General features: G+C 39.9%; 1 protein-coding gene across 5 annotated transcripts in view; it reads left to right on the forward strand.

The window, feature by feature from the left end:
* CLIP4 (CAP-Gly domain containing linker protein family member 4) overlaps nt 1-22,127 on the forward strand; it is a 68,888-nt gene that overhangs the window by 44,224 nt on the left and 2,537 nt on the right. For 2 of the 5 annotated variants that reach the window (XM_047745306.1, XM_047745308.1), the window contains exons 14-16: nt 1,965-2,029; nt 7,267-7,339; nt 12,477-12,602. In XM_047745306.1, the coding sequence (XP_047601262.1) occupies nt 1,965-2,029; nt 7,267-7,339; nt 12,477-12,602 (264 nt within the window). Of the gene's footprint in view, nt 1-1,964; nt 2,030-7,266; nt 7,340-12,476; nt 14,711-17,273; nt 17,362-17,476; nt 17,499-22,127 lie in introns of those variants that run through there. The other 3 variants (XM_047745307.1, XM_047745309.1, XM_047745305.1) reach the window with 3 other exon arrangements.

Here is a 22,127-nt window from a genome sequence, read left to right on the forward strand (position 1 = left end):
CTTAACCAGTACCCTGTCATGATTAAAAGAGGATTGCTGACTTTCTTTAGGACTGATGTCTTCTCAGTGATTGATTTACGGTAAAATCTATGCTGAGTCCCCCGTCTTCTGGGTTCTCTTATTGCTTTGGACAAATCTTCATTAACACATTGCTACAGTCTCTTACAAGTTTCATTCGTCTCTTAGTTGTGAGAACTGGGGTTCTTCATTTTATGTTTGATCACCCAGAGGACATAGTGTGCATATTTTAAACACAGTAAATACTGACTAAATCTAGTGCAGTGTTGCTTTATGCTGTAACAGCTTTCCGCCCTCTAATATTGGGAAGCCACTTTCTTTCTCATGGTTTCATGTTCTTTTTCTTATTTTGTTTAAGGAACACATGGTTTTACTTTTTTTCTTTTTTCCTCGCCTTCTATTTGGTCTTCTTTAAGGTGATTCATTTAAAAGCATCCCCCTCTTCTTAGAAGATACAGGGCTCTCTCTCTAAATGAACCGCTGTCTCAATCCAGCTGTCTTCCTGTCATCTTCTGATTGTCTCATTCATCATCATCAAATACTATTAAGTGTCTTTTAGCACTTTGTGCTGTGCTAGGCATTCTATAAGCAAATAAAACAGACATGGTCCCTGATTTTGAGGAATTTCTAATTTAAAACCAGCTTTAGAGCTCTTCAAAGACACCACTGATCTTCAGGAAGAAAGAATTTTAAACTGGGGACTGCTTGAGGACAGTCTTAATAAAGTAGTGACCAATCCCAGTCCCACTCCTCCCAGATTGTAGTTGTCTTTTTTTCCCTCCTTTCCATTAAGAAAAAAAATGTGCCTCTGAGAATCTGTGCACATGTTATTTCCTCCGCTTGGATAGCTTTCTACTATCACCCAGCTTTCACTGAATTCATAGCTTTTTTTTTTTCTAATAATATGTAAATCATCCACTATTTCTTTGCAGAAATTCCAAGAAAACTTGCTTGACTAGATCTGATCTTATTTCTTTACCTACTTACCTATTTTTTGCCTAGGTGGTCTTCATCAGCACGGTATTAATTTTCTTAGTTCTCTCGATTAGGTACTTATTATTAATGAACTGATCACTTTTAGAATTAAGTTCTTCTCAACTACCCATCACCACCTAATTATCTGTCCTCTTCATCAAGTCCTATTCTCTGCGTTCATCAGTCTCTTGCTGATTGCCGTGGGCGTAAATCATGTGAGAACAACGCACACGAAGTGCAAGGTGGCCTTGCAGATAGCGCGAGGGTTGCAGGATTTCTGGCTGGTGACCAAGTCTCCTGCAGGAAGCAGTTGACAGCATAAAGGCCTTGTGGGTCAGGTCAGTAAACAGCCGAAAGAGAATGAGACTGGGAGGATTGGCTTTTCAACAATGAAGAATGATTTCATTATTAAAAAATACAGACAGACCTGTCAGCAAAGTTACCTTTATGGTTGTGCCAAGAGTCAGATATAAAGTAAAGGATGTTGGATTGTACTCATCCATGCAGTTTTATCAGAAAATTACATGCATAGACGGCCCGAGTCAGTATCTTTTTTTTTTTTTTTTTTTTTTTCCAATTTAAGACTGTGATGTTTTTATAATTCGGATCAAACATTTGTTAAAGTCAACATAAGACAAATGTATTTTCAGGTTTTTTAGTTTTATCTGTGAAGATAAAGTTCCAAAGAAATAATGTCAAGTCCCCATTTTAAATGAATTTACTTTAAGTTGACTTTTTCTGCATTACTCATTGTTTGATAACAAGGCTCTCTTCTGTTTTGTTATTGTCTGTCTTCTCTGCTAGCTTCATGTTCGTTCCTGGCTCCTAATAGATGCTCGATCAATGTTTGTTGAATAGGTAAAATAAGAAATAACATTGGTGTGGAAGCCTCAGTTAGGAGCCAGTCTTAAAACTGAACACTTGCTACTTCTTCTAGTGAGGTTTGCTAACTAGGTTTGCTTTATTCACAGGGTAACGGATTCCCTGGATACTCTTTCAGAAATTTCTTCGAATAAACAGAATCATTCTTATCCTGGTAGGTGTATACAGTTTTATGTTCCTAATAATTATTTGTTTGCTTTTATTTATCAAAAAAATTTTTATTGTGAAATACATGTGTATACAAAAGAGTAAATGCCTTTATATAGTTTATATAATGATAAAGCAGACATCTGTTACCTGCCCTGTTCCTGAAGGTGACCTGAACAGTAGAAGCCAGGAGTATCCCCTAGTCTCATCTGCTTCCCTTCTCATATACCTTGTCCTCAGATTATGAGTCTTGAATTTTGTGTTAATTATTCCCTTGATTTTTAAAAATATCTTTATCATGCTTATATAGATATATTAATAAATAATGTATGTTATAAAATGTATATAAATTTAATTGTTGGTTATTTTGTTAGTGTTCCATTAAAAGATACTGTTCATTCTCTACTTGATGGATCTTTGTGATACATTTGTTTTTTTACTGTTAAGAACTACACTATTGCACACATTTGCCAAGGTTTCTCTAGGATTGCACGAGGCAGGGGCCATCCAGATCTTCAGCCTCCCTGCGTAACAGCAGACTCTTCGCAGGGCACATGCCCATGAGCAGTGAATGAGAGCCTCTGCAGCTCCTTATCTCACCAACCTTAGTCCTGTTTAGAAGTCTTTGCTCATCTGATGGATTTAAATTGTACCTTTTGGTTTTAATTTGCATTTTTCAGATTGTAAACGATGTGGAGCCTCATTTTTTTCATGTTGATGGGCCGTATGCATTTTCTCTTTTATGACATACCTGTTCAAGTCTCTTGCCCATTTTTCTTTTGGTTGGCTTGTCTTGTTAATGTGTAGGTTTCTATATACATTTTGGACACTAATACTTTGCCAGTCTTGTGTGTTGTAAATATCTCGCCTGCCTGGTTTGTGACTTGTCTTTTGCGTTCTCCCACCCCCACCACCTGTTTGGTGTCTTTTGATAAGCAGATATTTAAAAGTTTTAAGTAGTCAAAATAGCCAACCATTGGGAGGCTTGGGTGGCTCAGTGTGTTAAGCATCTGCCTTCAGTTCAGGTCAATGATCCCAGGGTCCTGGGATTGAGTCTTGCATCAGGTTCCTTGCTCAGTGGGGAGCCTGCCTCTACCTCTGCCTGCCTCTCTTTCTCTCTCTGACAAATAAATAAAATCTTAAAAAAAAAAAAGCAAACCATTATGTTCTTCATGTTTTATCTTAGGAAATCTTTTCCTAAAACAGACCTCACACAGATATTTTCCTATATTGCTTTCTAAAAGTTTTGTCTTGTATTTTTGCTTTTCATATTTATCAGTTCATCTGGAATTGATTTTGTGTATAGTGAGGGTCTAATTTCATTTTTTTCCCATAGGATAACCGTCTGTGTAAGAGTGATTTGTATAACTAGCCCTTAAATACTTTGTTGAGGTTAATTTTATGGCTTGTGGGTTTTCACCATTCTAATACACGTTCTAATGCACCGTGTGTAGTAGTATCTAACTGTTGTTTCCATTTGAAATTCTCTGATGATGTATGATGTCATATTAGTTTGCTAGGGCTAGCATAACAGAGTACCAGAGATCGTGTGGCTTAAGGAAAGGAATTACTCTCTCAAAATTCTGGACGCTAAAAGTCCAAGATCAAGGTGTTGGCAGGGTTGGTTTCTTCTAAGGCTCTTGTTTTGCTTTGTAGATGGGGGTCTTTCTCCCGTGTCTTAACAAAGTCTTTTTCTGCCTATGTGTCTGTGTCTTAATCTCTTCTTTGAAGGACACCAGTCATCTTGGATTAGGGCTGACTTGTTTCATCTGATTATGACATAATTGCCACTTTAAAGGCCTTGTCTCCAAATATAGTCACATTCTGAGGTACTGGAGATTAGGATCTTAACACATGAATGGGGCCACAATTCAGCTCATAATAGAAGTTGAAGATCTTTGCACATATTTTCCATCTGTCCATTTTCTTTGGTGAATTATTTTTCCTGGTCTTTTGCTCATTTTAAAAATTGTGTGTTCATTGTTTTCTCATTATCGAGTTTTAATTCTTTAAAATTTTTTTCTTATTATTGAGTTTTAAGCAGGGTTTTGTTGTTGTTGTATATTTTGAATCCTAGACCTTTATCAGAATGTATTTTGGAACTATTTTCTCTAGTCTGTGGCTTGTCTTTTCATTGCCTTAACAGTCTATTGCAGAGCAGAAGTCTTTAATTTTAGCGAAGTCCAGGGTATCCTCTTTTTTTTTTTTTTTTCTTCCATGAATTGTGCTTTTGGTGTTATATCTGAAATGTCATCATTGAACTCAAGGTCATCCTGTGTTTCTCCTGTGTTATCTTTTTAGTAGTTTACAGTTTTGTATTTCCCATGTAGATCACTTGTTCAAGGAGTTAACTTTTGTGAAAGGTGTAAAGTTTGTGTTTGGATTCTTTTTTTTGCATATTTTAGGGCTATTTGTTAAAAAGTCTATCCTTTCTCCATTGAATTGCCTCTGCTCTCTTGTCAGAGATCAGCTGACTACATTGTGTGGATCTATTTCTGGGCTCTCGGTTCTGTTCCATTGCTCTTGTTATGTTTCACTAATACCACATTGTCTTAACTACTGTAGCTTTTTAGTGATTCTTCAAGTTTCTTCTTGATCTTCCTCAGTATTACGCTGGTTTTTCTGGGCTTTTTCCTCTCCATACAAACTTCCCAAATAGTTGGTTTCTACAAAATAATCTGTTGGGATTTTGATTGGGATTGCATTGATTGTATAGGTCAAATGGGGGAAGAACTAATGTCTTAACAGTTCTGAGTCTTCCTATCCATGAACATGGAATACTGATTTATCTTACTTGATTTCTTTCATCAGAGTTTTATAGTTTTCCTCATATAGATTTTACACATGTCTTATTTGATTTATACCAATATATTTCATTTTTTGATGCTAATGTAAATGGTATTGCTTTTTAAATAATTCTTTTTACCTTCTATCAGCTTTCTTTTGGTGAAGTATTTGCTTAACATATCTTTTTCTATCAGTTATCTTATAACTTTTCTATATCCTTGTGTTTTTTAAATATTTTCTAAATAGAATATGATTGGATTTCACTTCTTTAAGAAAATATGGTTTGACAATGTTTGCCTTTAACCCCAGAGTTTCACCTATTTACACTTATTATAAGAACTCATGTCTTTGGATTTATTTATGCTACTTATTTGCTATTTTTACAATTTTTTTATACTTGTGGTTTACTTTTATTCTAGTTATATTCCTACCCTTTCTTGTTCTTATTCCATTCTCTACTTGAATGAAAGTTATACTGTATGAACATACTTCTTAATATTTGGTGAAAATTCGAGTTGGAAAGATGTTTTCTCCCTGTACATTAGCAATATAATGTCATTATTTTCTGTATTCCATCACTTTTTTGAGAAGTCTGCTATGAGTCTGCCTAACCCATACTTTTGTAGGTGACTTATCTTTCTTTTTGACAGCCATTAAAGGTCTTCTCTATTTCCTTAGTGTTGTATAGTTTCACTACGATGTTGTCTAGATGTTGTTTGTTTATCGTGTTTGTTATCATGGGTCTTCCTGGATCTGGGAATTAATATCTTTGATCAATTCTGTAAAACTCTTGTCTGTATACTTAAAATATTTCTCCTTCAATCTCTTTATTATCTCCTTCAGACACTCTGATGACTAGTGTCCTAGACTTCCTCACTTTCCCGTGCTTCTTTTGTATTTTTCACCTTGGTCTTTTTGGATTGTATTCTAGACATCTTCAGCTCTATCTTCATGTTTCCTGATTTTTTCTTCAGTGATGTTTATTCTGCTGTTTAACCCAGCCACCAAATTTTTAGTTAGAAAATTTTCATTTCTTTTTTCCTTTTTACAAATCTGTTTTGTAGTTACTTATTATAACTTGTTATTTCCACCATATTTTTAAGTTTTCCTTTTATGTTTTTAAACATCTTAAATGTTGTTATCTTTTACGTTAAATAATTCCATACCTGAAGTCTTTGTGAACCTAACTTATGATTCTGCCCGTCTGTTTTTGTGAGACTAACTCACGGTACCTTCTTTCCTTGTGGATTTTGTAATTTATTATTGTGAGATGCTTATTCTACTCAGAATTTAATGTACAGGAATTCTTTGAGGCCTGAGTTGATGCCTCCAGAGAAGATTGTATTTACTTCTTCCAGTTACTCCTAGAGGTACTGCCAACCTGGGACTACTTTAACTTATATTCCCTGCAATTTTTTTAATTTCATAGATAAAATGAATTTGACTTATGATCACAAATTTTGAAGGGAGAAAAATCTTGCCACCTTCTAAGCATTAAGTTTGACACAGCCACTTTGTTTTGTTTTGTTGGAATGGTGTTTCATTCTGTTTCTCGCTTAACTTACATTGAGGGTGAGCTGGTTGGGATCCTCATTTTAAACAGGAGTCTTGTGCTAGAGTCCCCCTTTTGTTAGGCCCTAGATTTTATTCCTTTCCCGCCTCCTGTGCAGCCAGTCAGAGTTCTCTAGGATTCAATGGCAATCCTGTGGTACAAGTTGATAGATTGCTTTGGTGCTTGGGTACTTCTCATGGGTTCTCTTTTTGGTTGTTGGTGTCTTTGAAATTGTGCCTTGTACCAGCTGTACCAATATATATATATATATATATATATATATATATATTATTTTTTTTTTAATTATGATTGTTTAAAATTATACTCACTTCAGTCAAGAGATTGATTCAGCACATCTGCTCTGCCATAACTTTCCAGAACTGGAAATCTTACTCTTTTTTAGAAACATCTTTTTAAAAATGTACCTTTCATGAAATCTTTTTATTTCTTTTAAATGATTCTGTCATTTGCAGATGCCAAGAATCATAAACTCTGAAATTAATGTTCAATATTTTATAAATGGCATATTTAGTAATAGCGTTTTTAAGCCATTTTTATTCTTTCTTTCATAGGATTTATCAAGATTATAATATTTGAGAATAAAAAGATTCAACTTTATCAGTGTCTAATTTAGTTTTCAAGAAATTTTATAATAAGCTCCAAATGGAATGTCATGATCTTAACTTATTTATACATATACATTGTTTGATGAGAAAGATAAAAATTTGTCAAAAAATCCAAACTACTATTATATTTTGTATGTACTTACTTTCTTTGCTTTCTTTTTCCAGAGAAGCACTTGATAAAATAGAATACCTATAGAGAAATGATAGACAATAACTTTTAATGAGGACTGCAAATTTATGATTTATTTTTCCTCTTTTGACCTTAACTTTGGCATTTAGGTTTTAGGAGAAGTTTCAGTACGACTTCTGCTTCTTCCCAAAAAGAGATTAACAGAAGAAATGCCTTTGCCAAGTGAGTATTAATAAGATTTAGAAAAACACTTTTCAAGATGAATATGACAGGATTCTGTGAAGGAAGAAAGTAGATTTTGTACCTTTTGCGCTGCTCAGTAGAATTTTAGCGCTTAGGAGAAAAGGTGTGATGAGTGCTTTGAGATGAGTCCTCCCTCCTTCCCCCGCAAAAACTCAATTAAAAATGTCACCGGTGACTAACAGTAGTATACTGCATATATTTTCAGAGAGATTTAATACCATTAATAAGAGTTGGAGGGATTTACCTTTCGTGTTATTATTGAATAGGGTGGATTGATTTTAAACTGTTTACTTCGTTAATGAGAGATTTGATTTAATATTTTCAGCAACAAATGGAAGAAATGTCAGGTCTATTTGCATAAAGTGATCTTAGTATTATTTTAAAAAATATTCCCACTTCCTTTTGTAGAATATACTGCTCAAAATGCCTTTTTGGTTGTTGTTTCTTTATAGAATCTTTTCTTTTCTTTTTCTTTTATATATTTCCCTCAGACCCACTTTACTCCCCCTGATATTTTTCTGACAATTTTGAAAACTTATTTTTAGAGAAATACAAGGCTCTTCTAGATTGATTGGATGAAGGAGTTCTTTTTTTTTTTTTTTAGTGTATTTTTATTTTTTTAATTTAAATTTTTTCTAATTAATCTAAGGGCTGATGCCTGGGGCTGTGGAGGGGTGGGTGGGAAAGGAAAACAGGACTAGCTGAGTAGGAAGGCCACATCCTTGCTTACGTGTGGCGCTCTGGAAGCCCAGGCGCGGGCACCGGGCTGTCAGCTGAGCAGCAGGAAGGCAGTTTTTATCATCTGGTAAGAAGTTACTCGAGGTGTCACAAGGAAATCTGAAATTTCACTTGCCAACCCTGTTCGTCCTAAGACGCTGCTAGGTACTGTTTAGCTGCATTGGCTAGGGGTATTGTTTTCGTTTTTTTCTTTCCTCCAAACCTTCACCAATTTCGAGAGTGTTAAAATTGGTCTCCTCGCTTGAGTAGCTGAACATGTTAAGGGCAGTGACTCTCTGTTCCAGTTTCTTGAAGATATCCAAGACTTCTTAGGCAAAATGGAAGAAATACCAGGAAGAGACCATGGGCATATGAGGGACCCGGGGTGGGGGCCAGTGTCAGCGGCCGTGAGCGATGCTGGGGGTGGGAGAGCATGAGGTCCAGGGAACCAAGGGAAGGACGAGAAATCTGAACCACGGGGATTATGCAGCAGGTCTGGGTATTCGCAGGATCATCTGCTGACCTGAGGAGAATGTGAGGGCCTTCTCTTTATTTTCTACAAAAATCAAAGAAATGTAGCTTTACCAATACTTGTATAGATTGAAACTAGTACCTGTTTTTTTTTAAAGAAATACTCTTTTATTGAGTGTATAAAATCAATTTTAAAAATAATTGATTTTTGTTTATAGAGTATGAGACTGAAATGTTTGGTGGCTGCTGTTCTAAGGATCAAGAGGGCGTTGGCAGTTATCAGAAGAGCTGTCTGTAACCTTGGGCTAGCGCAGACGTGAGAGTGACAGCTGGCCATCTGCCAGGGGCACAGAGAGGATTGGGTACTGTACTATGACTAGGCTGGAAACCTGATGCATTATGAAGACTAAGTTGAAAAATAAGTACATTGAGATTCCCCACAAACTACCATTTTCTTGTTTGTTCTTATGGAAATAAGTGATACTTCCAGAAGAAACATGGAAAACGTAGCAGTATGAAAATTCTTGGGGAGGAAAATGGAAAGGTTTGTGCAAAGGACCTGCCTGCCCCACATGAGGGAGGACGTGAGGAAAGGGGGACAGGATCTGGTTTTCCATGTCATTTGTCGAGATGACTGTGATGAACCCATTTCATTCAGAGGACAACATGATGGCAAGTGGCTTGAAGCAGGTCTCCTGTCTTCAGAATTTTATGTGTATCTAATGCCAAGAGTAGGGGTAGAGAGGGGGGGGGCTTGGAATCTGAACCGGACACCACAGCGCCCTGGTTGTCCTGAGGAGTCCGTCCTCTCCCTCCTGGCATCCAGCCTGCATCTGGGTCCCGTTGCCACACGCAGCCCGGTCCTCACCAGCTTCTCTCCACTCCTGCCCATGCCGTCACCGCACGTCCCGGCTGTGGAGTCCAGCCTGTTGACACGGTTCACGTGGTCAGCTCAAATTCGAATGTCTTGAGGCAGAACTCCCAATCCGGTTCGCTGCGTGTTCCGTGAGGTCACACCATGCATTTGCATTCATTGTGCCTTGAAGTTTCTCGATTCTCAAACCATGACAAAATCCACATTCATTGGCGCAGCACGTGAATGTGCTGCGTCTGCATGCACGCTCCTGTCTGTGTCCCCTGGCTTCGCTCTTACCAGCGAGGCTAATGTGTCACTTCCTCAAGGAAAGCTCTTCCCTGGCCCTTAGGGGAGGCTGGAGGGCCTCCGGTCTCTCTGCTCCCGCACCACGCGCTGTCTGTACCGCGGCACGGATGATGGTTTACTGAGTATTACGCACAAATCTAGAACCTTGCCCCGGCCATTTCATGCGTGGTCAGTGTTTTTGAATAAAACATTACAGTACCTAAATGTACTGTAATTCCAAGTTTCTTACTTCCCTGAGCTTTTAGAGCTATTAGATGTAACTGGAATCAGATCATTCTTATTTAATGTTAACTCTTCACCCAAACCATGAATTTTTGGTTTAGACCTTGAATTCATTTATTACTTGTTTATTTCTCTTAAACCTTTTTTTGATTATGAAAGCTGATTGTACAAAACTGAAAAATTATTAAAAAAAACTAAGTGCAGATAAAGATCATCTGTAATTTTTATCACCTAGATGAAATTATCACTTCCATTTTGGTATATACTCTCCCATTTTTTTTCCCTAAAGCATGTATCTGAATTTTAAACCAAATTGGACAAATCATACTCTCCATACCCTCTGAAAGCTTTTTCCCTTATTAAATCCTGTAATCTTTAACAATTTTCCTCGGTGTGGCTTTTGCAGTATTTTAAAAGACTGTCCTGTGACATGGAAACATTTTTATAGCATAATAATTAGTGAAAAAAATCATAATTTAACTAATAGTAGATGCCAGACTTTTCATACATGTATGTGTTTCCCTCCCTTCCCACCTGTGTGTGTGCATGTGTGTTCAGGTAGATATCCAGCTCTATTTCCTTCTGGTTCTTTCCTGTTTTCTAATGTATGTATTTAGCTGTTTAATTTACTTAGAAATTATTTTAACATACAGTGAGTGGTAAGAATCATATTCTTTTCCCCCAGATGATTTTTACAGCACTCCTAGTTGAATGTTCACTCCTGTCCCTACTGATTAGAAGTTTCCCTTTTCAATCACATGAGAAAAAAAAATTATGTGTATTTCTCTAAGGTATCTTTTCTGTGTCACACAGAAGTACATTCTGGTGCCAGAGCCACATTGTTTTAGTCTCAGTAACTTTAGAATTTAACATGCTGGCAATGTAAATCTTTGCTGTGTTAGTTTTTAGTTTTGTCTTAATTACTAACACCCATCTGCTGTTGTAAGCGCCTGGCCTTTGTGCTTGTAACTGCCTTGTATGGGAGCCCTGTCTGTCCTCTTCACCATCTCTCTGGTTGGAGGCAAATAGCTTCATTTTTTTGATTCTCAAATTCATCTTCCATTTGAAAGGAGATCATATCATGGCAGTGGCTTGGGTAAGGTTGGAGAAGATAATGGATGGAAGTTCCTGGCACATAGTAGGTGCTCAGGAAATGATACACAGCATCATTTTTATGAGAAACTTAGAGTGATTTGTGAGGTTGCAAACTATCCCTCTGGGGGGTGAATTCAGGGAGAATTGACACAAATATGTTTCTATCCAGGAGCAAAGCTTGGATATTTTTCTTTTGTGTTTCTCAGTAAAGGTTTGTGCTTTTCCCAGCAGGTATTACGTATTCTTTCTTAACCTTATCATCACATGTGTACATTTGTGACAAATAATACTTTTTTTCCATTATGTTTTCTAACTAGAATTCTGTCACGTGTTGACAAATGTGGCTTGGGACAAATCTTTGGACCTCAGTTTTCTTACCCATGAAATTAGGTCTTCCTTTCTTACAGGGTCGTTAATGGAAGGAAATGAGACGTTGTGTGTGATAGTGTGTTAGGAAACACAGACGGTAGGATGCACTAGAGGATCAGTAGGACCCCGTTTCTTCCCAGCACTGTGCGGTTTCGGTAGCAGGTTCTGCCTTGTCTCTGCAGTGGGGACGAGGAGCAGGTTCATTTTGGAGGAGAGGTGCCACGCGGATGGAGTGTGCAAGGCTGCAGTGGTGGTGGTCTGGGGAAGTCTCGGGTCACAGAGGGCAGCCGGAACTGGTGATGTTTCAGGCCCAGCGACTTGGCAGTGACCGTGAGGAGCTCTGGGGCAGTATCGGCTGAGGCCCTGGATCAGTTCCCTTGTGGGAACTCAGTGGTTTTGTCCTCAGGTCAGGTTGGTGGCGGGTGCCAGGAGGCAGTACATTCTAACTAACGTTTTGTAGAGAAAAGAGGAAGAGTCCTGCTCCTGGGAACTGAGCTTCTCCTCCCTGTTAGTGGCTGGGAGGGGGCTAAAGCCTGAGGTGTGGCTGGAGTTCATTCAGAGATGATATATACTTATTTTTTTAAGTTAGAAATGAGCAGTTTCTAAACATTGTTTTTCAGGTAAATGATATTTAAAAAGTGAAGGGAAGTTTGTTTTAATTTACCTCAGCCCTAACACTGCATTCTTATTTATTTATTTATTTATTTGCTTTGATAATTGAGTGCATTTAAACAGATTATAAGTGTATTTTTTCTAGTGGCTGTTTTACAAAGTAAAACATAAAGTAAAAATGTGTGTGTGTGTGTGTGTGTGTGTGTGTGTGTGTGTGCGCTTAGAAATTGCTAGTGAAGTCTTCAATCCAGATTAGGGTACTATTAAAATAACCAGGAGAGAAAAAACGTTTCAAATGCTGAACAAAAGTATATCCTAACATCGCTGTTTGGAATAGAAACAGTGTGGGTGTAAACACAGAGCGCTTTGTTTTATGAGTGAGTTGCGAGCCAGGCGGTGGGCAGGAATGGGACTCGTGGCCCGTGTTGCTCCCCTGCTGACAAGGCCCCTTGCTGTTCCCTCCGCCAGATCAAAACCCGCCCTGCGCCGCAGCTGGAGCAGCGCCACCAGCGCCGGGAGCCTGGAAGGGAGCGTGAAGCTACATGAGGGGTCCCAGGTCCTCCTCACCAGCTCGAATGAGATGGGGACCGTTAGGTACGTGGGCCCCACTGACTTTGCTTCTGGGATCTGGCTTGGACTCGAGCTGCGAAGTGCCAAGGGGAGAAACGACGGAGCCGTGGGTGACACGCGCTATTTCACCTGCAAGCCAAACCACGGCGTCTTAGTTAGGCCCAGCAGAGTAACCTATCGGGGAATAAATGGTTCAAAGCTTGTGGATGAGAATTGTTGAGTTCCCCTTCTAGCATATTCGGTGAGCTCATATACACACGTAAAATTAAGAGTCCATGGCCAGTGGTTTATTTAGCCATTATTTTAGAGTTGAAAGTAGAGCTAGTCTCCTAAAAATAACCGTTCTAACAATTCAGAGAGACTCCTTTAGAAAGCTAGAAATCTGAACTGTGGGTACCATGGTTCTCTTAAGACAAGTTCAAACTAAGTATTTTTAAGAGCTTTTAAAAAGCTTTAGAGCCAAGAATTCTGAGACTTAGGGGAAAAAATAACATGTGCCATTAGGTAACCAACTGACGTTGCTTACTGTTTCATTTTTGCACATAATATTGGATTTTTCATAGGCTGTCATTGTAAGAGTTTTCACAAGCTTTGGTTAACATATGACCTTCACATACCTTTTCCTGTCCAGTATTTTTGGAGTTTTTCTTTCTGTACTAGTAAGTACAGTAGGAGAAGAGCGGCTCTATGATTCATGTATTTTTCATATTTTTTGGTGTGAAATGACCTGCCCTTTCAGGAATGCCTCATCTAGACAGACGTTAAAACCCTGGAGTCGGGTGGGCCTTCAAGGTTCTTCTGCTGAGCCTCTCAGCCATTGCCAGAGAGAGAAACGGAAGTGCTAGAGCAGTCCTTCTCCTGCCCGGGTCTCTCACTAGCTGATTAACAGAGCTCGGAATCGAATGGGGGTCTCTTGACCCCGGGGCTTGTGCTCTTTCCTCTATACACAGTATGTAATCACAGAGTTTTCTTCCGAGCTGGCAGTTGCCTCATCTGCATGAACTACAAAACCCCATCATTAGGTTTAAGAATTCAAGTCATAATTGGAATTTTTTGCACATACTTGTCTAAATCCTTATTGGACATATCTATAAAACACACACACGAAGCACTTTCCGAACATAATGCACTTTCATCTTTGCGGAGGATTTGCCATTATTTCTTCCTGGGATATGAAAAACATTTAGAAAAATTATATTTAAGAGAAGAGAGTAAATTGAGATGTGTTAGGAAGAATCTAATAGTTACTCATTTTTAAGTGTTTATGATTGATTTCTCAATGTTTTTGGTTCTATTCATAAGACTGGAGTTGTGTTTGCTATCTCCGCTGTTTTTGTATTTTCCATTGTTGTGGAATTCAGCCTGTTACACAAAGCTACAGAACTGTATCATGCTTTTGTGTTTCTTTTTGAGCACACGTTAAGAAACTGGGCTTCAAAACAGAGTGATATAATGTAAACCGTTTGTGTGTGCTATGTATTGCCGTTTATGTCCTATATGTGTAAAGATTTATCTTTTATTGTAGATATTTAGCCTTTAAACTACACAGAAATATCAAAAAAATTTACTTTATAAGATTGAAAGTATCCTTTAGAACGGGAGCTCGCTTTGTGCTTAGAAATAATATGTTGAACTATTTTGCAATATACTATTTAAAATCTAAATTCTGTTGCTTTGCTGCCTTTTTAAAAAGAAGTGTGGTATTTCAAATATTGCCAGAGCTATTTTCCTGATATACATTTGCGAAGTATGGCTGCTTTATAATCAAGGGATATTTTTATTGATCGAAGAAAATGCCTGTATTGCAATTCAAAAGTAAACTTATTTTATTACACAGCTTATTTCTTTAAAACTCTATTTATACCTTAATATGAAATTCATGCCTACTCTGAACTTGGATGTCCATAATTCTTCCTGTTAAATATGAAACACTCCCAGAAACAGTAACGCCAACTCTAAGGTCAGGGAAACAGTTGTTCTCATAGTTAGACTGGGGTCATTAAATCCAAGTAATGTGTATGTTTACATATACTATACACACAGATTAGGTGTTTTCATTTGTGTTTTGCTTATTAAATGTCATTCTCAGTTCAGTTCTTGAGCATCAATAAAAAAGGGAAGCTGTTTTGGTTTTGGAATGTTATCTTTTCATTACCCTTCCCGCATCTCCCCTTCTCTCAGTAACTCAGAGTGCTTAACTTTTTTGTCTCACCATGATGACTCGGATTTGTCCTATCCCGCTAGAGCCTTAAAAAGTATCATGCTTTCTACTCAACAAGTGAAGTTATGTTTTTAGCTACCCTCCTGCTATCTCGTTTTGATGGACAAAGAGCCATTTAAGAGAAGGAGAATGGGTTTCTAGAGTTTTCTAAAATTGTTTCACTTTTTTTAAATACCAGTGGGATTGCATTTGTTAATTTAGTGCAGAATAAACTATTTTGAATTTAGATTTAAAAAAACATATAAATAATGACCTATATTCTACTACAAAGCTTTTATTTTTTATTTTAGGGTGATTTGGTGGGAATATTATTAAGTGCTTCAAAGTGTTCAGGTGCAGATGTTTGCTGACTCTGAACTCTGAGACCTTGCAGTCTTGGTCTGAGATGCTGGCACCCTCCTCTCCAGAACCGTATACCACCCCCCTCACGTGTGATTTTTCTCCTTGGTATTTACCATCCTTGGTCATGTTAGACTTTTGTTTCTTATTTTTCTCCTCTCTCACTCGATGGAGGGAGGGATTTGACTAATTCATTGCTTTATCCCTGACACCTGGAGTAATACGGGTGCCAAGTAGATGCTCAGGGAATGCTTGCGGAATGACCAGGGGCGATGAAGGCCATTGAAAGTAGGGAGATTATCTAGGTAGCTTCAGACAGGTGGCCTCAAGAGACCAGGCCATGGAAGAGGTAATTGTGCTGGACAAGGAAGGTTAGAATCGTGGGAGTCTAACTTGCAGAGAAAGAAGGATGCTGGGGCTGATGAGAGAAGGGGAGAAAAGAACAGCAGGGTCACCGGAGGCACCTGCCTGTGTGCTTTCCCTGGGACGGCTTTGAATTTCTGTTTTGGTGCGACCGTAACTCCGAGAACGTCTTCCTATGTACGGTCGAATACTGAGTGTGCACAGTATTGGTCTCTGGGGCCAAACATTTTTATTTCAGAGTTTCATTTTGGACCTATCCACTTAGAACATGTGATAATATTATTTAAGCCACATTGACGAATGGCTAGAGACCCAAGGTGTTAAGAATTCTTCTTAATTAAGAAATGAATCTGGTAATTGTAACTACTCACTGGACAGTTTTTATCTAAATGTGCGACTCTGAGACATACTGTGTATCACCACATTGCAAGCCAATAGATTTTATTTTTTATTTTTCTTCATGCCCTGTGCTTTGCTGTACTTATACAAATACAGTAGTTAATACAAAACTCACAGTGTCACATATATTTTCAGTAATTATTTAATAATATCCCTTGATCCATCGGCCCTTATTTACAATGTCACATACAAGCTGCTTGAATATACAACAGACAGTTCCTAATGATGCTTGTAGGCCGAACAAGTTAAATAGGACATGTTAAGATTTTATTATAAGCAGAATATTATCCCTTTGCATAGGCAAAATGGATTTCCTTTACCAAATTTTTTGCTAAAGCTCCTTTTCACAGGAGGGGGCAGAAAAGCACATGCATAGGAATTATGGTCGGCGAGCACACGTTAGAGATGGTACTGCATCTTCATTACGCTCGGCAGGAATGAAGCCGAGTTTCTGCTTACGGCCTCTCCCTTGCAAAGAGGGGTACCAAGAGGTGTGGGAGCCCCACCCCCCCTTGTTCCTTTAGACTATCTTACAGTGAAGAGAATTTTCATGACACAGCAGCAGCAAGTTTCAACATTTTCATCATTTACTACCCAGGGAAGTATGGGGGGTCACAGTGGGGGTACAGGGGACCGTGGAGATCTGAGTTATGTTAGCAAAGGTGTTTCTAGGTGTTTAAATCAAGGCCCTTTGTTTAAAATAGAATCTGTTCCTAAAGATGACTAGTGTCATTTTAAAAATGCCCACAAATCTGGCATAAATTCAGCTCTAAAATCCTAAATGAACCCAGACAGACAAATTTGCTGTTCCTGTAGGTATGACTATTTGCCTGCATGCACGTCCCTGTGGGCTTTCTTGTTTAGAGGCGTGTGATCTCAGGACTGGGTATTCTGTCAAAGTTGATAGAACTGGGTAGAGGAAATGGAACAGGGAGTCTCAGAAATCTGCTGTCCTGCACTGAATTGGAATGTTAAGCATTTCTAACGGGTAGGAAGTGTAGACACCCAGAAGCTGCAACCTCTGAGCCAGTCCCCTAGAGCCAGTGGTCTTCCGGCAGAGCTCAGGCTGGCTTTACTCAAGCTAGACTTACCTCCTGGAGGATGGAACTCACTGTTCCTCACCTGACAAGTCAGATCAGACGGACAAAGAAATGAATCATGGTAAAGTCAGACACAAAGCTTCCAGCATTCTCTTCCTACTTTTTCTAACATGACTTCTGAGATTCAGCTTAAATCTCGGTCCACAGTGTTCCAGATACTGACTGTTCCTCACAGTTCTCATCATGAAGGATAGGGGTCACTCTCCAGCATCTCCAGCAAAAAATAAATAAATAAATAAAAAATCCTAAGATGGATCTTAAAATGAATTTCAGTTGTCACAAAAAGTCCCATATTGATGGCAGCACAAATGGATTTTGCATTAGAGACAACAGAGAAGAAGAGTAAGGTGTCAAACTTCAGTCCCCTTCGTTGAACCTGCTAATAAAAGTGAGTTTCTAAAAAGAATTCCAGTAGATTATACATATGAGTTTAAAAAGTTATAATTTTCTCAAGTGCTCTTTCCCTTTTCTTGAAGGGAATAAATCACAGGAAGTTCCACGGCACCTCACTTCACACTGCCTGTTGTGTGACTGAGGAGAATTCGGGTGATGTTCTGCGTGTTTCCTGCTTTGTACGAAACTTCACTAGCTGCTCACTGGTGCACACCATGTGCCAGAAGAATCTGTCTTTAGTATCACTCTGTTTCTTCTGGGAACTATGAAATACTCCATAAATCTTATTTGGAATAATGCAAATGAACTTATATTTTAAAAAATTTTCTCAAGTATTAGAAGTACTAACATGTAGACAATTTGCCGGCAAGTCTTCACAATCTTATCCTTTGGCAGGATATCTGAATGGGCTCTCTTTGAGGATTCCCTATTTCTATGTCCACTCTAAAACTCTATTATTTACAACATGTTCAAAAAATTGCCATCCAGTTGCTGTGAGTGTGTCTGTAAACCTGAAAAGAGGCTTCTCTCTAGTTCTGTGTAGCTGGGGGAGAGGAATCCTGTTATGAATGAATTCCTTATAACGGCACCGTGACACCTGTCGAGGGATGCCCAACTCTGCAGACACCTCCTGGTCTCAAACTGGTCACTCATTCTGGGCTTTGTATCTGGCTCTGGGAATGGAGACTGGAAATGGAGACTGCCCATTGACGATGGACAGGAAGTGCACCTGACCTGTTGTGAAATGTCAGGCGTGGAAAACCTTCCAGAGATAAGTTTTATTGTTTTACTTTGCCAATAAGTCTGCAATTGTAGCAGACATAAAAAAGAGAAATGAGTGTTACGGCACCGAAGGCGTGAAGGTCATTCAATTCTCTTCGTCCTGCAGCTTTTCCTGCTTTCGGGAAACCACCCCATTAACTTTTTTGCTGTGTTAATAATTTTATGATTTGTTAAAGAGATCTTTGAATAGAATAAACGGAGAACTGATACTAAACTTCTTTCTGGTCTCTTTCTGTATAAAGACTGTAACTTGGCTCACTGGGCTGGCGCACTGAATTAATTGGCTTTGGCGCCAAATGCACGGAGAGTCAAGAGTCCAGCCAGGTGCCTAGATTAAGGAAAAGAACACACATGTAGGGGCGCCAGGGTGGCTCAGTGGGTTAAGCCTCTGCCTTCGGCTCAGGTCATGATCTCGGGGTCCTGGGCTCGAGCCCCGCATCAGGCTCTCTGCTCAGGGGGGAGCCTGCTTCCTCCTCTCTCTCTGCCTGCCTCTCTGGCTACTTGTGAGCTCTCTGTCAAATAAATAAATAAAATCTTAAAAAAAAAAAAAAAAGAACACACATGCAGCCCCACACCAGACCTGCCGGGATTTGCCTTACGCAGAGGTAAAGTCTCCTAGAATCACTGATCTCAGAGCTGGAAGGGGCTTTGAGACCAGACGGTCAGTGTTGTGAATTAAGAAAGCAGAGGCTTCCCGGAACTTGCTGCAGTCACTGGGGTGTGGGTTCTTGAAGTCTAGCTGCCTGCCGAGTAGTGCTAACCCGTCCACGGTTTTCTGATCAGCCGAAGTTTCGTCCGTCTGATATTCATCTCTGTCGGCAAATGACATCTCTTAGAACGTAAATATTCTAGAGGCTGTTACCATACACTAGTTGCTGAGGCTTCGAGGGAGTTCCTTTAGTAAGGAACCTCATTCAGCCCAGCTGCCACGTGCCTATGAACGCGCATGTGAGAGAAGGCAGGATAAATAATTGTAATTGCTTCCAAGGAGGCAGGAGCCATGGTGGACAGCTGGGGTTGGGAGAGAGCTGGCGAGTATGGAACAGAGGCATCCGTGAAGTGGACACGGGGCCAGCAATGCACATGGACTTTGGTGTTTCCGAGCCTTCCGAGGTTGGCGTGGTAGGGCCATCTTTACAGGGAAGGGTAGCACACCCGTTTAATGTGAACTGAATACCGAAGAGGGGGAGGTCATTGCTGTAGATTTGTGGTTCTAGTTCATGTTCCTCCTCCCCACCATCGCATGGAATAGTCTGTTCTTACACTGAGTTTTTCCAATGTTTCCAAGTTAAGTGAGAGCTAAAAAAAGCTTTGTACTTGAGGTGCTCATTAAAAATTAAATACACCTACTCAGAATATGAAAGGAAAACAGAATCTTAGCAGAAGCCTTACTGTTTGTTCTCAATAATTCTCTTTTATTTTAGGGCATCCTGTGGAGGATTACGGGAATGTTGGGTTTTGTTTTGCATGTTTGCCCAACATGGGGAACCATCTGCTGCAGTGAACTCAGGAAAGTCAAATTGTGTGTTCTTTGGGGACCCATTTAAAAAGGCATTAGCTAAAGACAGATTGACAACACACTTCATATGGTTTTATGAGTCTTGTCATGGGGAGCCTGTTATCAAGGGTAGTCTGAATTCATATGCTTCTTGATTTTAGGTCTCTGAAGCTCATGTGAATGTGATTCCTGCTAAATCTATTAAACCAGCCTGATCATTTAGAATTTCTTAGTGGAGTAAGGTTAACCTGTAGTTATAAAATAAGTTATAGCTAGAGAGTTTGCCAAGTTTGTCATCTTATATGAAGATGCTAGAATTTTTTTTAGTTAGGCTGTTTAAATACCTTCCTTTCTGTGATGTTTATTTTTAACAAACAGTTCTAAGTGTGGTAGAGTCTTTACATTCTTTTGAGCTGAGAAGGACTGGGGGCCAGTAGGGTTCTTGCTCCTGTGATTACACAAGTGACAGAAGCAATCCAATATGGCGCCACCGGGAGAACCCAGAGGCCCAGAGGGATGAGTGCAAGAACCCCGCTGAGCTTTCGTGGTAGAGAGGCAGGGATGCTTAGGCACATTCTGAATTTTGAAATTCTCCCCCATGCCCAGCTTGAGTCACTTGGGAATCTTAGGGATGTACGAGGGAGTACTTGTGTTTAGACACAGTTTGTAATCAGCCTGAGGGGCCGTGAGGACGGGAAGCCATTCTCTCCATTGTACATGGAGACATGGGGACAGCTAGGACTGATACCCAGGACTCCCAACCTAACTGGTGGGAGAGAATCCAGTCTTTTGACCACTGAGTAGATCATAGTCTTTAAGAAAAATTAAGCTTATTTTCCTGCTCTTTTGAAATGTGCTGTGATTTTGAGGTGCCACATATTAAACTGGTCACTTCCTTACAAATCGTCAGTTTCCCAGGGGTAGGGCTGTGCACGTTTGATGAGCTTCCTTACATACATGGACCGTAAATCATTATTCTAGCTTATGGTTTCATTAACATGGCTTCTATAAACTTTAATTGTGCCTGTTCGGGCTCTAGGTAGGGCTCTTCTCTCAGCGTTAATAAGCCAGAGAATCCACAGCATCTACACGAATTGCCATAGCCACGTGGGTAGGGTGTGACCGAGTGGCCAACAGTCCAGGTTAATGGCCTGGCGATACCTAGGGCTTCCAGCAAATTAAATGAAACATCTTGAGGTCATGATATCTCAGTGTGGAGTTGTTTATTTACTTATCCATGTACACAGGCTTTGAAGACTTGACTATCATTTACATGAAAATTGATACCAATGAAGACAATTAGAATCAGCAAATCAAACTCAGTGGTAGTAAGGCACAACCTGAAAATGTAATGGATTTGTAGTTTTTAAGAAGAGGAAGGGATACAACCCCCCCCCCCCTTAATGACAATAAAGAGTTGGCTACTGCACCAGCATGCTCCCTGTTTAACTGGCCACTGGTGTTGCGGATATAAAATGAAACGGTTCTTCTCAGTTCTTGTCAGTTCCTCCGTCATCGACCTTTAGGAGAGTGTCCCTCGATGCATCGTTTGTGGGCCCCTAGTGGTTTATGAATTAGATTGATGTTTATATAATTAGATTATTTACTTTTGCGCCTGGCAAGGGCCAAAACTTCGCTGATATGGTTATTTAGAGACGAGTTCGTTGACGTTTCAGCATCATCGGTGGTCTGGTGAGAATATTTTTGGCAGTTAGGATAAAGGAAAAGTGGTGTCCAGGGTGTGAGTGCTTTTCCGGATGTACAGGACCCCTGACCAGGGCAAGGCATCTGCCTCCAACAGAATGGATGCTTGTCCAGCATTGGCCTGGAACAGAATGGCTTTCCCACGTCTGCAGCGATGCTTGTGACCTAGGGGAGAGTGAGGAGGCAGGAGGAAAGGTGGATATTATATACAGTCGTTTTGCCTGGGAATGCTTAGAGCCTGGCAAGTCACGGAAAATGCTGTCCACCCAGTGCGATGTTTCTGCACAGCTACCACCAGGAAAGCAGCTGAGCAGGGGAACGGGAGCAGCAGAACGCAAGATGAAATGAGAGGTCACTGATAAAGCCTTAGTGTGCAAGTATGTGTGTGGAAAGCTTAACCCACTCCCATTTCTTTTTCATGGAAATCAGTGTCATCTGGGAAAACCCACGCTGGGAGCCCCCACTATTGTGTGTCAGTGTCCGTCTCTGCTCTCCAGGGCCCGCTCTTCCTTTGCCGTCCAGACAGAGAGTCCTGCTCCCATCTGCATTTGGTAGCTATACCAAGGACGCTGGGCCTTACGTGAGCAAATCCGTGTTCCCATGTACGCTGGGATCACGTGCCACAGGGGGACGAAGGTAGGTGCACGCTGGAAGGGCGGACACTGCACCTCGCAGGACCACCGAGGGCCAGGGCTGTCCAGTGACCCGCCTGCCCCTGCAGCTGGAATCTCTCCCTGTGCTTAACCTTC

Source organism: Lutra lutra, chromosome 9, assembly GCF_902655055.1.
Source record: "Lutra lutra chromosome 9, mLutLut1.2, whole genome shotgun sequence".
Classification (NCBI taxonomy): Eukaryota; Metazoa; Chordata; class Mammalia; order Carnivora; family Mustelidae; genus Lutra; species Lutra lutra.